Genomic DNA, 16,827 nt, shown 5'->3' with positions numbered 1-16,827 from the left:
ACAGCAGACTAGATGAACCAGAAGAAAGGATTAGTGACTGAGACCAGGGGAGTGAAACTGACTCTAACAGCAGCAAGAAAAAAAAAAAAAGTGGAATTAACTTATGGAGACCATGGGACAATATCATGTGAAATAATGTTCTCATCATAGGTGTCCCCAGAAAGAGAGGAGAGAGGATAGAAAACTTATTTGTAGAAATAATAGCTGAAAACTTCACTAACCTGGGGAAGGAAACAGACATTTAGATCTAGGAGTCCCAAAGAGTTCCAAATAAGATGAACCCAAAGAGATTCACACCAAGACACATTATAATTAAAACATCAAAAGTCAGAGAATCTTAAAAGCAGCAAGAGAAAAACAGCTTGTTTTGTACAAGGGACCCTCCCTCGTACCCCCCCCCCAGCCCAAGATTCTTATCAGGCTTTTCAGCAGAAACTTTGCAGGTCAGAGGGGAGTCATGTGATATATTCAAAGTGCTGAAAGCAAAAAAACTTCTAACCAAGACTATACCTGAGAAGGTTATCATTCACAATTGAAGGAGAGAAAGTTTTCCAGAGAAAAACTGAACAAGTTCACCACTACTCAACTAGACTTATAAGACATTAAAGGTACTTCAAGTTGAAAAGAAAGGCCAATTGGTAACAAGAAACATATAAAAGTAAAGAACTACAGCCAGAAAACAGATAACAAAATGACAATGAGTAGATACCCATCTATAATTATTTTAAACATAAATGGACTGACCCCACTTCTAGCTCTGTGGCCTCAGCATGATTGCTTTAGGTGTTTTAACTGCATGGCAGTGTGGTGGCTCTGGTGGGCAGCCAGTAACAACTCCATTGAGTGCCAGTCTGGGGAGAACTGGGGGACTGGAGGCTGAATCCTCACCAGACTCTCTTTCTCCACCCAGGCAGAGCCTGGCTGCCAACCCCTCTGGCTATAGGCCCCTTGAGTTCCCAAACTTGTCCTAGACAGATGGCTACCCTGCACTTCCAGTGAAAGGCTAGCTTCGAAGAAAAGCCCAAAGGGAGAAGTTTGCAAGATGAATTGTACTGCTGTCAGAGGAAATGGATGCTAGATTGCAGGCATGGCAGCTTAAGCAGTAGGAGAAGTTGCAGAAAGAAGAAAAAGAAAAAAATGCCCTTAAACCTGAAGGGGCTCTACTGCAGAACCTACTACTAGGTCAATAAAGAGCAATTCCTAGCTCCCTTCCCCAGCCTCTCTGCCTTTCTTTTCCATCAACTACGTGCCTTGTCCTAGCTAGAAAAGGACCTTCATGTTCCCCATCTGTCTTCAGAGCACAAGATCACCGCCTAGATGGGTTTATCTCAGTGCCCTCATCCCTGGCTCCATTCCAGTTCAGCAGAATCTTGCTTTTTGGATACCTACCCCTTTTGCAGGCCATAAGGCTGCGCAACTATGAACACTAGCTGCTCTGTGAACATGAAGAAGGGGAAGCAGTTTTCCTGGTTTTACCTAAGGACTTAAGCCTTTAATAGGTCATATACAGCTCAGGCCACATATGGTTATTCATTTAATAATGTTTTGGTGAAAAGAGCAAACCCCACCCCCAAAAAATGGACTAAATTCTTCAATCAAAAGATAAAGAGTGGCTGAATGGATTAAAAAAAAAAAAAAGCAAGATCCATCTATATGCTGCCTATAAGAATCTCCCCTCAGATGTATTGACACATACAGGTTAAAAGTGAAGAAATGGAAAAAGTCGTTTGATGCAAATGGAAACCAAAAGTAAGCTGGGGTAGCTATTCTTACATCAGACAAAGTAGATTTAAAATAGACTGTAATAAAAGAAAAAGATGGGCATCATATAATGATAAAGGGCAAGAAGATACATTTGTAAATATTTATGTACCCAACATAGGGGCACCTAGAAGTGTAAAGCAATATTAACAGACCTAAAGAGAGAAATTGACAGCAATCCAATGATAATAAAGGCCTTTAATATCCCACTTACATCAATGCATACAGAAATAATAAGGAAACATCGGCCTTAAAACATGTCAGACCAGATGGATTTAGGTATATGCAGAACATTCTACCAAAAAGCAGCAGAATACACATTCCTCTCAAGTGGAACATTCTCCAGGATTAATAATATGTTTGGCTACAAAACAAGTCTCAAGAAATTTTGGAAGATTGAAACTTTTTTCAGTCTTAAAAGATTGAAATCTTTTAAGACCACAGTGATATGACAGTGGAAATCAATCACAAAAAAACCTGGAAAAATTACAAATATGTAGATATCTAACAACATGCCACCAGACAACCAGTGGGTCAATTAAGAAATTGAAGGAGAGGGGTGCCTGGGTGGCTCAGTGGGTTAGGGCCTCTGCCTTCGGCTCAGGTCATGATCTCAGGGTCCAGGGATCGAGCCCCACATCAGGCTCTCTGCTCAGTGGGGAGCCTGCTTCCTCCTCTCTCTCTGCCTGCCTCTCTGCCTACTTGTGATCTCTGTCTGTCAAATAAATAAATAAAATCTTTTTAAAAAAAATTTATTTGACAGAGATCACATGATCTCAGCATGGAGTCAGTTTGAGATTCTTTCCCGCTCCCTCCTTCTCTGCCCCTCCCCCAACTTGTGCGCATGCTTGCTCTCTCTCTCTCTCTCAAATAAAAAAATAGACTAGAGAGAAAATAGAAAAGACCAGTGAGGGTCACCCAGGTGGTTCAGGTGGTTAAGCATCTGCCTTTGACTCAGGTCATGATCTTGGGGTCCTGGGATTGAGCCCCTTGTCAGGCTCCCCACTCAATGAGAAGCCTCCTTCTCCTTTGCCCCCCACCCTGGCCCACTTGTGCATTCTCTGTCTCTCAAATAAATAAAATCTTAAAAAAAGGAAAAGATCAATGAAACTAAGCTGGTTCTTTGAAAAAGTAAACAGTTGATAAACCTTTAACTATTTACTAGGAAAAAGAACTTAAATGAAATCTGAAATGAAAGAGGGAACATTGTAACTGATACCAAAATAATACAAAGGCTAATGAGAGGCCAATACATTGGACAACTTAGAAGAAATGGGTAAATTCCTAGAAACAGTCTTCCAAGACTAAATCATGAAGAAATAGTCTGGGTAGACCAATTACTAGCAAGGAGATTGAATCAGTAATAAAAAAACTCCCAACAGAGTGGGAGACGAACCACGAGAGACTATGGACTCGGGAAAACAAACTGAAGGTTTTAGAAGGGAGGGGACTGGGGAAATGGGTAAGCCTCATGATGGGTATTAAGGAGGGCATGGATTGTATGGAGCATTGGATGTTATATGCAAACAATGAATCATGGAACACTACATCAAAAACCTGATGTACTATATGATCACTAACATAACACAATAAGAATTAAATAAATAAATAAATAAATTTTGAAAACTCCCAACAAACAGGAGTCCAGGAGAAGACAGCTTCAATGGTGAATTCTACCAAACTTTCAAAGAGGATTTAATTCCTATTCTTTTCAAACTCTCCCAGAAATCTGAAGAGGAGGGAACCCTTCCAAACTAATTTTACAAGGCCAGCATTACTCTGATACCAAAAGCAGGCAAGGACACCATAGAAAAAGAAAATTACAAGTCAGTATCGCTGATGAACATAGATGTAAAAATCCTGAACAAAATATTAGCAGGCCAAATTTAATAATACATTAAAAAGATCATATACCATTGTCAAGTGAGATTTATTCCAAGGATGCAAGGATGGTTCAACATCCACAAATCAATCAGTGTGATACATCACATTAACGAAATGGAGGATAAAAATTATACGAACATCTCAATAGATGCAGAAAAAGCATTTGACACAATTTAACATCTATTTATGATAAAGGAAACAAAACAAACTCTCTACAAAATAGGTAGATAGGGAATGCCCCCTCATCATAATAAAGGCCAAGGGAATGTCAACAAAAGCAAAATAAACCTAGTAGACTACATTAAACTAAAAAACTTTTGCACAGTGAAGAAAATCATCAACAAAATAAAAAGGCAACCTACTGAATGGGAAGAGATCTTTGCAAATCATATATCTGAATAGGGGTTTATATCCAAAATATATGGAGAACTCCTACAACTCAATAACAACAACAATCTGATTAATTAATTAATATGGATAGAGAACCTGAATAGATCATCTTCCAAAGTAGACACAGATGGCCAGTGGGCACATGAAAATATTCTCAACATCACTGATTATTGGAATTGCAAATCAGAACCACTGTGAGGTATCATCTCACTATTGTTGGAATAGCCATTATCAAAAAGACAAGAAGTAACAAGTGTTGGTGAGGATTTGAGGAAAAGGGAGCCCTCTTGCGCTATTGGTGGGAATATAAATTGGTAGAGTCACTAGGGAAGACATTATGGAGTTACCATAAAAACTAAAAACAGGATCACCATATGATCCAACAAGTCCACTTCTGGGTATTTATCCAAAGAAAATAAAAATACTAAACAAAGATGTATGTTCATGGCAGCATCATTTATAATATTCAAGATATGGAAGCAACCAGAGTGTCCACCAATGGATGAATGGATAAAGATGTGGTGTGTGTACATACATGAACACACACACATAATGAAATATTACCCAGTCATAATAAAGAATGAAATCTTGCCATTTGTAAACACATGGATGGACATTGTGGATATTAGGCCAGGTAAAATAAATCAGACAAAGACAATATGATTTCATTTGTACATGGAAATTAAAAACAAATGAGTGAACAAACAAAACTTCCAAATGCAGAGAATAGATTGGTGGTTGCCAGAGGGGAGGGTAGTTGGAAAATGGGCAAAATAAGAGAAGGTGGTGGGTAGGAGATACAAATTTCCAGTCACAAGTCATAGGGTTGCAATGTACAGCATGGTGACATTAGTCAATGATATTATGTTACATATTATGTAACTTTTATGATAATGAGAGGAAACTGGACTTATTGGGGTAATCATTTCACAGTGTATATAAATATTAATTCATCATGTGTACAAATATCAATATCAATAAATATCAATTCATACTGAATGTAATGTCAAATGTCAATTATACCTCGATAAAAAATAAAATGAAAACCATGGAACACAAAGAGCACAAATAAATGAACACAAAGAGCACAAATATATATTACTAAATAATGAATTGATGAACCAAGAAGTCAAACAAATCAAAAATAACATTGAAACAAATGAAAATGAAAAAGCCAAGTTTCCAAGATCTTTGGGATGCAGCAGAAGTCTTGAGGGAAGTTTATACTAATACAGGCTAACATCAAGGAGCAAGAAAAATTTCAAACAATGTAACCTTACACCCAAAGGAGTTGGAAAAAGAACAAACAAAACCCATACTGAGCAAAAGGAAGGAAATAATGAAGGTTAGATCAGAAATAAATGATATAGAAACTAAAATATACAGTAGAAAGGTCAATGAAACCAGGAGCTGGTTCTTTAGAAAGATCAATAATATTGATAAACCTTTAGCTGGAGTTATCAGAGAGAGAGCGAGAAAGCAAAAGAGAGATAACCCAAATAAAATCGCTAATGAAAAAGAAGAAATAACAACCAACACCACCAGTGGCGTTTGGGTGGCTCAGTCAGTTAAGTGTCCAAGTCTTGGGTTTTTGACTTAGGTCAAGATATGGTTCTTGGATTGAGCTCTGTGTCAGACTCCGTGATTAGTAGGGAGTCTGTTTAGGATTCTCTCCCTTTTTTTTTTTTTTTAAGATTTTATTTTATTTATTTGACAGAGAGATCACAAGTAGGCAGAGAGGCAGGCAGAGAGAGAGGAGGAAGCAGGCTCCCCGCGGAGCAGAGAGCCCGATGTGGGGCTCGATCCCAGGACCCTGAGATCATGACCTGAGCCGAACGCAGCGGCTTAATCCACTGAGCCACCCACGCACCCCTCTCTCTCCCTTTCTCTCTGCCATCCCACTGCTCATGCTCTCTATCTCTCTGTAAAATGAATAAAATCTTTAAAAAATAGTACCAACACCACAGAAATATAAACAACTATAATATGAAAGCCTATAGCCAACAAATTGGACAACTTAGAAGAAGTGAATAAATTCTTAGAAACCTGTAACTTACCAAAACTGAAGCAGGAGGAAATAGAAAATTTGAACAGACTGATTACCAGCAATGAAACTGAATTAGTTATCAAAAAAACAAAAATCAGAAGTCCAGGACCAAATGCCTTCACAAGCGAATTCCACTAAACATTTAAAGAAGAGTTAATATCTATTATTCTCAAACTATTCCAAAAAATAGAAGAGGAAGGGAAACTTCCAAATTCACTCCATGAGGCCAGTGTCAACACTGATACCAAAATCAGATAAAGACACCACCGAAAAAGGGAACTACGGGCCAGTATCTCTAATGCATATAAGTGCAAAAATCCTCAATGAAATATTAGCAAATTGAATCAATAATACATTAAAAAAATAAATATCACAATCAAGTGGGATTTATTCCAGGGATGCAAGGATGGTTTAATAGTCACAAAATAATCAATGTGATACATCACCAATAGAAGAAAGGATAAAAACTGGCCACTTCATTAGATTTAGAAAAAGCATTGACAAGGTACAACATCCATTCATGATCAAAACCCTCTGCAAATTAGGTCTAGAGGCAATAAAGCCCAACATCAAAAAAACTTTATATGAAAACCCACAGCCAACATGATTCTCAAGAGTGAAAAACTGAGACCTTTTCCCCTCAGGTCAGGACAAGACACCACCACCTTTACTCAGCATACTACTGGAAGTCCTAGCTATAGCAGTGAGCCAACATAAAGAAATAAAAAGCATCCAAATTTAAAGGAAAAAGTAAAACTCAAAATTCGCAGATGACATGATACTAAATATGGAAAAACCTTAAAGACTCCATCAATAATGTAAAAAAAGGAAAGACAGTCATGTTCATGGATTGGAAGAACAAATACTGGTAAAATGTCTGTACTAGCCAAAGCCGTCTACAGATTTAATGCAATCCCTATCAAATATCAACTGCATTTTTCACAGAACCAGAACACACAATCCTAAAATTTGTATGGAACTACAGAAGACCTCTAATAGCCAAAGCAATCTTGAAAAAGAAAAAACAAAACTGAAGGTATCACAATTTCAGATTTCAAATTATATGACAAAGCAGTAGTAATTAAAACAATACGGTACTGGCATAAAACTAGATGGAATATATATCAATGGAATATAACAGAAAACCCAGAAATAAGCCCACAATTATATGGTCAATTAATATTTGACAAAGGAGGAATCAACATCAAATGGGCAAAAGACAGTCTGTCCAACAAATGGTGTTTTGAAAGCTGGACATCCATATATAAAAGGATGAAATTATACCACCTTTTTTTTTTCACCATACACCAAAATTAACTCAAACTGGATTAAAGACCTAAATGTGAAACCTGAAACCATATAAATTCTTAAAGAGAGCATAGCCAGTGATTTCTCTGACATTGGTCATACCAACATTTTTCTAGATACATGTCCTGAGTCAGGGAAAATAAAAGCAAAAATAAATGATTGGGACTATATCAAAATAAAAACCTTTTGCATAGTAAAGGAAATAATCACCAAAACTAAAAGGCAGCTTCTGAGTGGGAGAAGATATTTGCAAATGACATATACGATAAAGGGTTAGTATCCAAAATATATAAAGAACTGATACAACTGAACACACTAAAAACAAATAACCTAATTAAAAATGGGCAGACACGAACAGACATTTCTTCAAAGAAGACATCCAGATGGCTAACAGACACATGGAAAGATGCTCAGCATCACTCATCATTGTGGAAATGCAAATCAAAACTACAATGAGATGATTCCTCACACTTGTCAGAATGGCTAAAATCAACAACACAAGAAACAGGTGTTGTCGAGGATTTAGAGAATGAGGAGCCCTCTTGCACTGTTGGTGGGAATGTAAACTGGTGCAGTTATTGTGAAAAACAGTATGGAGGTTCCTCAAAAAGTTAAAAATAGAGCTACCCTATGAGCCAGTATTGGCACTACTGGGTATTTACCCCCAAAATATAAGAACACCAATAAATGAAAGAAGATGGGATTGGGAGGGAGACAAACCATAAGTGACTCTTAATCTCACAAAACAAACTGAGGGTTGCTGGAGGGAATGGGGGTTGGGAGAGGGGGAGTGGGGTTATGGACATTGGGGAGGGTGTGTGCTATGGTGAGTGCTGTGAAGTCTGTAAACCTGTCGATTCACAGACCTGTACCCCTGGGGATAAAAATACATTATATGTTTATAAAAAATAAGAAATAAATAAAAAATTAAAAAAATATATAAGAACACCAATTCAAAGGGATACATACACTCCAATGTTTATAGCCCCTTTATTTACAATAGTCACACTATGGAAGTTGTGCAATAGATGAATGACTGAAGAAGATATAGTACATTTATACAATAGAATATTATTCAGTTTTTTAAAAGAATGAAATCACCATTTGCAACAACATGGATGGAGCTAGGGAGTATAATGCTAAGTGAAATAAGAGAAAGACAAATAACATATAATCTCACTCATATGTGGAATTTAAGGAACAAAACAAATGAGCAAAGGGAAAAGAAAGAGAGGAGAGATAAACCAAGAAACAGACTGTTAGGTATGGAGAACAGATGGTTACCACAAGGGATTTTGGATGGCCAAAATAGGAAATGTGGATTAAAAAGTGAAAAAAGAAAACGAACAAAAAGAACAGCTCTCCTAAATCAAGTAGAAACCTAGGGCAGAAAGGAAAGGATTGACTAAGGTGCAGAAGAAACAACAGGATATTTGCCTGTAGACAGAGAGGAGCAGGCTCAACACTGAGTCTCATGACCTAAACCCATCTGTCTTCTTTTCACCATTTTTGCATTCTCTTTATCTGTAACTAACTTTTTTTGAGAGTAAGGAGAAATATCTTATTTCTTTTGTGAGCAGTAAGGAGAGATACCTTATTTCTTTTGTGAGCAATCCAAACTGGATTTTTGGGTTAAATTTGGTCCTTGTTGACAATAGCTCAAACTTTAAAAATTTTTCCTTAAAGCAGCATTGTTTGTGTATTATGCTGCATGAACAAATCGGTTGTAAAATAGATGCTTTTTGTTATTGTTTTTCTGTTAAACAGTTCAATTTCAAATTACAGTTTTACTTCCCAGTCAACCAGGCATTTCTTTTTAATTTTTCATTTCAAAATAGCTTAGAAGATTTTATTCTATATGATATTTTTTATTTTTAGTGATACTTTCATTTTTTCATATTGATATTATTTAAAAAATTTTAAAACTCTGATTGTATTTCCTATGTAGAATTTTTAGTAGTATCATAAAATAACATTAACTCATGGTTTTTTTGGTCTCTGTGGCCTATTATGTTAATTTTTTGTTACTACGTTAGCTATTAACCAATGATTTTGTTAAAATGTTTATAAATGTTATGTAAACATAATTTGTAATGATTCAAATAGGACACATTACGGGTTAACACTACATGATGGGGGCGCCTGGGTGGCTCAGTGGGTTAAAGCCCCTGCCTTCGGCTCGGGGCACGATCCTAGGATCCTGGGATCGAGACCCGCATCAGGCTCTCTGCTCGACAGGGAGCCTGCTTCCTCCTCTCTCTCTCTCTCTCTGCCTGCCTCTCTGCCTACTTGTGATCTCTGTCTGTCAAATACATAAATAAAATCTTAAAAAAAAACCACACTACATGATGGACTCTAGCAAGGGTAATTAGCATGTATTTGAATTAACATGTATTTGTTTTAAAGATGCCTCTGTGATTTGAATGATTCAGTTGTTTGTTCTTTTTTATTGTTGTGTGGCATTTTATGAATAAGTACAATTTATCCAGTGTATTTTTGATAGATATTTAGATTGTTTCGAGTTTTTTGCTATTCACATATTGTGCTGCTGTGGACTTCTTTGTGCCTGTTTTAGTAAATTCTGAGTTCTTTTTTTCTTTTTTTTTTTTAATCTGTAACAATTCTCCTTCCTTCTCCTTTGTCTTGCCATTTTCTTGATGAAGAAATGGGATCATTTTTCCTATAGAAAAATTCACAGTCTTGTTATAGTAGTGGTTGTTTTGTTAATGTAGAATCTTATGTTGAAATTGATCTGTCACCTCAGAAAAATGAATAGATTAATGATTCAAATAGTTTCAAGTGATTTTTCCCTTTAAAAAATCTTCCAATAGTATCTGACTTTTTAATTATTAGCATGGGTTACTTTTATAGTAGTAAAAAAATCAACATTTAAAAAATATTCCTTTTGTATTAGTAATGTATTAGTATATTAATACTTCTGATGGCTTTTTATTTTATAATTGTATATTGTGTTTTAAGTGAAAGTAAATAGTAATGATATCCTTTGTATATTTCCTTTCATAGGTTTGATATTAATGTGCTGTCAAAATTTTCCTCTTGCCTAGCAAGTCAACATTTATATTTCAGTCCACTAATGGGAAAAATAGCCGATATTGTACGTAAGAACCTGGAAACCACAGAGGACTTAAGGTAAATGTATTTAAGGTAAATATATGATAGATCTGGGCTTTGGATACATATACACTTAGATTTACCACTTACCACCTATGTGACTTTAATCTCTTGAAACTTTAGTATCCTTATCTATAAAATAGAACTACTTTGGAATCTCCTTTGCAATGTTGCTGTGGGAATTAGAGATAAAGTATTAAAACAGAACATGATATTGTTGAAATCTGTGAAATATTTGAGATTTTACTTTACTGTAAAAGCTGACAAGTTTGCCGCCCCCCCATGACCTCATTTAACTTATAATTACCTTCCTAAAGACCCTGTCTCCAAATATAGTCACATCGAAGGCTAGGACTTTAATATATGGAGTTTTGTGAGGGGACAGTTTAGTCTGCAGCGTACATCAGTGTTCATAGCAGCTTTAGTTGTAATAGTCAAAAGGTGGAAATAACCTAAATGTTCATTGATAGAGGAATGAATAATCAAAATGTGATATATAGCTACAATGGGATATTATCCAGTCTTAAAAAGGAAGGAAATTCTGATGCATGCTACAACATGGGTGACATTATGCTAAGCCAAACACAAAAGGACAAATATTGTATGACTCCACTTAAATAAGCTCCCAGAGTAGTCACATTCATAAAAGCAGAAAGTAGAATGGTTATTGCTAGGGGCTGGCAGGGGTGAAGAATTGAGAGTTACTGTTTAAATGGGTAAGGAGTTTTAGTTTGAGAAGATGGGAAAGTTCGGCAGGTGGATAGTAGTAATGATTGTAGAACAATGTGAATATACTTAATACCACTGAACTGTATACTTAAAATGTTTAAAATGGTAAATTTTATGTTATATATATATTTTTACAAACATATAGCAATGTAGCTTGTAAAAGAGAAAATAAAAATCAGTGTAAATTTTTTTAACTTTAAAAAATTCTTGTAGACCCCTTTGAGAATCTAATAAAATCTTTGGATATTTCCCTACTCTAAACTGCAATTACAAATATACATAAAATTAAAAAAATCATTTCGGAGGCTTTATGGTTAAATAAAATAGCAATATTAAGTTACCAATTAATGTTGCTTAATTAATTAATTAATGAACATGAAACATTTGAGTCAATAAGTCAAAGTATTATACAGCTGGGTTTTAAAAATATATTTGTTTTATTGGAAAGGTTGAAGAAATTTGGAAACAAAAATAAATGCAAACAGTCCCCTTGTCCTAAGGGTTGAGATAGTTTACATTTTTTTCTGTAGATGTTTTATAATTATCATCCCTGAACATTTGTTATATACCTTTTCCATTTTGCATTTCTTACCCATTATGTGTACATTCTTGTATTTGTGGTTTTCTGATTTTTGTATTATGTAAGATCTGTGTTTTGAAATCAGGGATCTCACCTTTGTAATTTTGATGTCTCCCTCAATGCCTGGAAGAGTGATTTATGTTCCCTAAAAGTATTTTTTAGTGAAGAAATATTAAATGCTATGTTATGTTCAGTACTTACTGTCATATATTACTATCTGCCTAGCATAAGACATTAAAAAATATGAAATCATTTATTAGTGAGAAATATTTTGCCAAGGTTTTTATTAGTAAGTTATAGATACAAAGAGAAAACAAAGTGAAGTCTATTGCCAAAAACAAAGTGAAGTCTATTGCCAAAAACAAAAATTGAGACTTTTAACGTTGCATTCATGGGCTATTGGTCCAAAGTGATTTCTGAGTGAATTTCACTAAAATAATTTCCTTCAAGGCTATACTATAGAATGAGATATTAGGCACACTTAACAAAAGATATTATTGCAATTTAAAAAAATCTACATCTAGGAGGCCCCATAAGAATATTTAAAGGCAAAATTCTGTGGTATAAAACCCATAATATTTTTTAAATTAATTAATTAATTAATTTTTTTTTCAGGGTAACAGTATTCATTGTTTTTGCACAACACCCAGTGCTCCATGCAATACGTGCCCTCCCTATTACCCACCACCTGGTTCCCCCAACCTCCCACCCCCGCCCCTTCAAAACCCTCAGGTTGTTTTTCAGAGTCCATAGTCTCTTATGGTTTGCCTCCTCTTCCAATTTCCCTCAACTTCCTTCTCCTCTCCATCTCCCAATGTCCTCCATGTCATTTGTGATGCTCCACAAATAAGTGAGACCATATGATACTTGACTCTCTCTGCTTGACTTATTTCACTCAGCATAATCACTTCCAGTCCCGTCCATGTTGCAGCAAAAGTTGGGTATTCATCCTTTCTTTTCTTTCTTTCTTCTTTTTTTTTTTTATAAACATATAATGTATTTTTATCCCCAGGGGTACAGGTCTGTGAATCACCAGGTTTACACACTTCACAGCACTCACCATAGCATATACCCTCCCCAACGTCCCTAACCCCCTCCCCCTCTCCCAACCCCACCTCCCCCCAGCAACCCCCAGTTTGTTTTGTGAGATTAAGAGTCCTTTATGGTTTGTCTAAAACCCATAATATTTTAACTAGTTCTTTTCCATTGAATCATTTAGTCTTAGGATTGTTCTTTATTCTTAAATAAGGTGAAAATCTTTGCATCTTTTTTCCTTTTTAGGTCCTTGTCTGTATTGATGGTCAGCATATCTTCTTTAATATCCCAGCGTTTTCAGGAACAATTAGTGAACAAAACAGAACATCTTTTTGATACCATAGACTCTTCTCAGGTCAACGTTGCAAGAAGAACAGTAATATTTCTTCGAAATATTAGATATGGTTATTACCCACTATTAGAAAGGTGTAATGAAGTGTTTTTAAGCAATATGAACGACCTTGATTTGGATTCCATTAGTAAAATACTTAGTCTATATCACTCTCTACAGTTTCATAGTTTTGAATTTATTAAAATGGCTAAAAAGAGGCTAATTGAAATGATTCCTCTGTGTGATCACCCTGATGAATTTGTAAAACTGTTTGTAGCACTGGGACCCATTGCAGGACCTGAAGAAAAGAAACAGTAAGTTCAGCTAAAATTGCTTTACTTTTCTTGTTGTAATTGAATGGAACCTTGCAAGCTTAGACCTTGAAGTTCTGGAAGGCACACATATTATCCCATGCAGCTCTGGAAGGGAGAATAATCTCTTATGTCTGCTCTTTGATCCCTTCTGATTGTTTTAATTTACATCTCAAACTCAATTTACTATTAAATTCTGAGAAAGGACCAATAACTCCATGGTGGTTGCCAACATAAGAAAGGATAAGAGAGATGGATATTCTCTATAGAGAATGCCATGTAAGTGTTTTTATTCTCCCTTCCTGGGCCAGATGACTGACACTACACACAGATATAAGACTCTCCCACCTCTAGTATGGGGTGTAGAATATTCAGAATTATAATAGTCATAACAATGGATCATTCTGTTCTTTGTTGTCTTCATATTCGTCATCAAAGGCATTGATTGCTTAAGCACCTTGGTAAATGTTCCCTTATCAAGTTGGAGTGAATTTCATCTTTTCCCTATCTTTTAAAAATTCCCAGTTTTACCAGATATTGATGTAGATAGAATTGTTTGGGATATAAAGATGGGCAAACATTAAATTAATGTATGATTCCTAAGTATGAGCAAAGAGATAAGTATGATTGGTAGATTCAGTTAAGCAGGGGTTTCAAACATTGAATAATAGAGGTTATCTACATCATTACTCTCTTACCAAAAGATTCACGGAGAGTTTTATTTTTAAGGGTCCTTTGAATTATATGAAGATATTTAAGGATACATTTTAAGAGATTGTGTCAAGATGGGAACAAGATGACCACTTAAAGAGGTTTTATTGAATTTATTTATTTACTTATTTATTGCCACCAAGTACTCTTGGAATCTCATATGCTAAAGCAGTACAAAAGTTGAATTTAACTGGCTCCCTACCTTCAAGGAATTTATATTCCAACCAGGAGGATAGAAATGTATATATAATTAAAATGTGTAAATACCATGATATTGCAATACCGTTACAAATAGGTACTCAAATTAGTGATAGAAATAGTAGATAGGAAAATGAGAGAAAAGTGTGGACATAAATGACTGGGAAAAGCTTTGAGTAGAAGCTGGGTTTGAAATGTTTGATAAGGTTGTTGAAAAGGATGATGTAGAGCTATCCAGTATGAACAGAGAATTAATTTATCCTATTACCTTCAGATCCATGTTTTGGGCTTGCTTTCTAAATTATTCTATAGGGGCACCTGGGTGGTAGTTGTTTAAGCGTCTGCCTGTGACTCACATTGTGATCCTGGAGTCCTGGTGTGGAGCCCCACCTGCACTGGCCTCCCTGCTCAGTGGGAGCCTGCTTCTCCTTCCTCTGCTGCTCCCCATGGTTGTGTGCTCTCTCTCCCTCTCAAATAAATAAAATATTAAAAAAGAAATTATTCTAAAAGATATAATTAAATATAGGTACTTGTATTAGTGTATGCACTACTTTGGGTGGTTTAAAAATGGATTGTCTTTTTAAATTTTCATTTTATAGTGTCACAGCAAGTATTTAGTATATTAAATTTCTGTTAATATGCAGATATATTGACTTCCTGATTAGATCTTACTCAATTTAAGATAATTGGGATATTGTTAGAATGTTGGTTTCTAGTTCTTTAGCTCTGTAGTACTGAATAATTTCACTGAATTGTATTTTATAATCATTATGACCTTATTTGAGTATCAGGTTAAAAACCTTTTATCTATTTTTTTTTAAGAGACAGTTTAAGATTAGAGCGTACTGAAGCCTTAATTCCTTTGATAAAAATGATGTTTTTCTTTATTCGATCATTTATATCATCCCCTATTATGTGGGGAGAAAATTGATACTGCATATTGAATTCAGTTTTTGTTTGTACTTCTTTTCTATTCATTACCTAATAACTTATTTTATTTTTTTCAAGATTTTATTTATTAGAGATAGAATGAGCAAGGGGAATGGCAGAGGCAGAGGGAAAGGGAGATGAAGGCTCCCTGCTGAGCAGGGAGCACCACATGAGGCTTTTTTATCCCAGGACCCTGGGATTATGACCTGAGCCGAAGGCAGCCGCTTAACCTACTGAGCCACCCAGGCACCCTACTTAAGAACTTATTTTAAAAAAGAACTTTTTATAAGCTAGCCATCAGTTTTTCAACATAAAAATATTTTTCTTTACTTGTAGACTTAAATCAACTCTATTATTGATGTCAGAGGAGCTAACCAGCCAGCAGGCCCTAGCAGTGATGGGAGCAATGGAAGAGATGGAAAGCAGAAATTCACATCTGATTAAAAAGTAGTCTTTCCTGAAATTCATGGTGTTACCTTTGGTTGTCATCCATAAGTAACTATTTTTCTTGGGGATGCATTATGTTTTTTTCTATAATCTAGCTGTTGGTTTTGAAGAAATAAGGAATTAACACTTAGAGCATTGTTTATTATCTATATAGTTCATTTTTTAAAATGAAGGTTTTTAAATTGTTTATAACATTTTTCATTTCATTTGCTGCTGCTGTTATTTTCAAGCACAGCATCATAATCTAGGGAAGTGGAGAGCATCTATGTGAACTTGAATTGGTTCACACCACAGTTTCCTTGAAATCATACTGCCATATATTGTCTTTTTTAAAAAGAAATTTAAGAAGAAAAATACATAGTAAAGATTATATATACTTAATGTTTTATTATCTATTATATGATCCTTTTTAAGGTATTCATTCTGCCCCATTTCTTCCAGCATACTCCCTCTTAGCATTTCTCATTGCTTTTAATCCATTCCATTAGAGAGTGAGTGAATTAAGGAAGAAAATCAGTTTTGATAATTGTTAATAACTCTTGGTAAAGATTTCTTTGCAGGGAAAGTGTGGAATTTGATGGCTCTTCTGAATTTTTTTTTTAATTTAGAAAGCGAAACTTTATGCTTTTCTTCTCTCTTGCTATTAATAATTAAATATTATTTCATTCACACTTTATTGGTAGCTCTTGTATCATTGTATTTTAATTGTTTACATTTCTGTCACCATTTTGAGACTGATCTTCAAGAGCAGAAAACCTTATTTCATTCATTGCTGTTTCTCCAGCACAGAGCATGTCTGGCATGAAAGAACTCTTCAGTAAATATTTAAGACCTAAATGAATGAATTGATTGTAATATATGTTTTTTCATTCTTTATAGAGTTGCTTCCATCCTGTATAAACATTTGGATAACTATAAACCAGTAGAGTTATTGAAGATAACTCAAGCATTGATTTTTCTACATTTTCAAAGTAAAGAGTTTTTTGTGAAACTCAGAGAATTACTGCATGGGTAAGGTTAAAATCAAAGTGTT

The 16,827-nt window shown here is 35.2% G+C and overlaps 1 protein-coding gene and 1 pseudogene across 6 annotated transcripts in view; both read left to right on the top strand.

The window, feature by feature from the left end:
- Positions 1-16,827, top strand: part of FASTKD1 (FAST kinase domains 1) — a 47,951-nt gene that overhangs the window by 7,275 nt on the left and 23,849 nt on the right. For all 6 annotated transcript variants that reach the window (XM_046019599.1, XM_046019602.1, XM_046019600.1 and 3 more), the window contains exons 4-7: positions 10,415-10,540; positions 13,113-13,511; positions 15,684-15,794; positions 16,674-16,805. In XM_046019599.1, coding sequence (XP_045875555.1) covers positions 10,415-10,540; positions 13,113-13,511; positions 15,684-15,794; positions 16,674-16,805 — 768 coding nt within the window. The remainder of the gene's footprint in view (positions 1-10,414; positions 10,541-13,112; positions 13,512-15,683; positions 15,795-16,673; positions 16,806-16,827) is intronic.
- On the top strand, positions 771-1,190 carry LOC123950867 (annotated as a pseudogene).

This window comes from Meles meles, chromosome 9 (assembly GCF_922984935.1).
Source record: "Meles meles chromosome 9, mMelMel3.1 paternal haplotype, whole genome shotgun sequence".
Lineage (NCBI taxonomy): Eukaryota > Metazoa > Chordata > Mammalia > Carnivora > Mustelidae > Meles > Meles meles.
The sequence above is the reverse complement of the archived record's forward strand: the minus strand, read 5'-3'. Positions and strand labels throughout refer to the sequence as shown.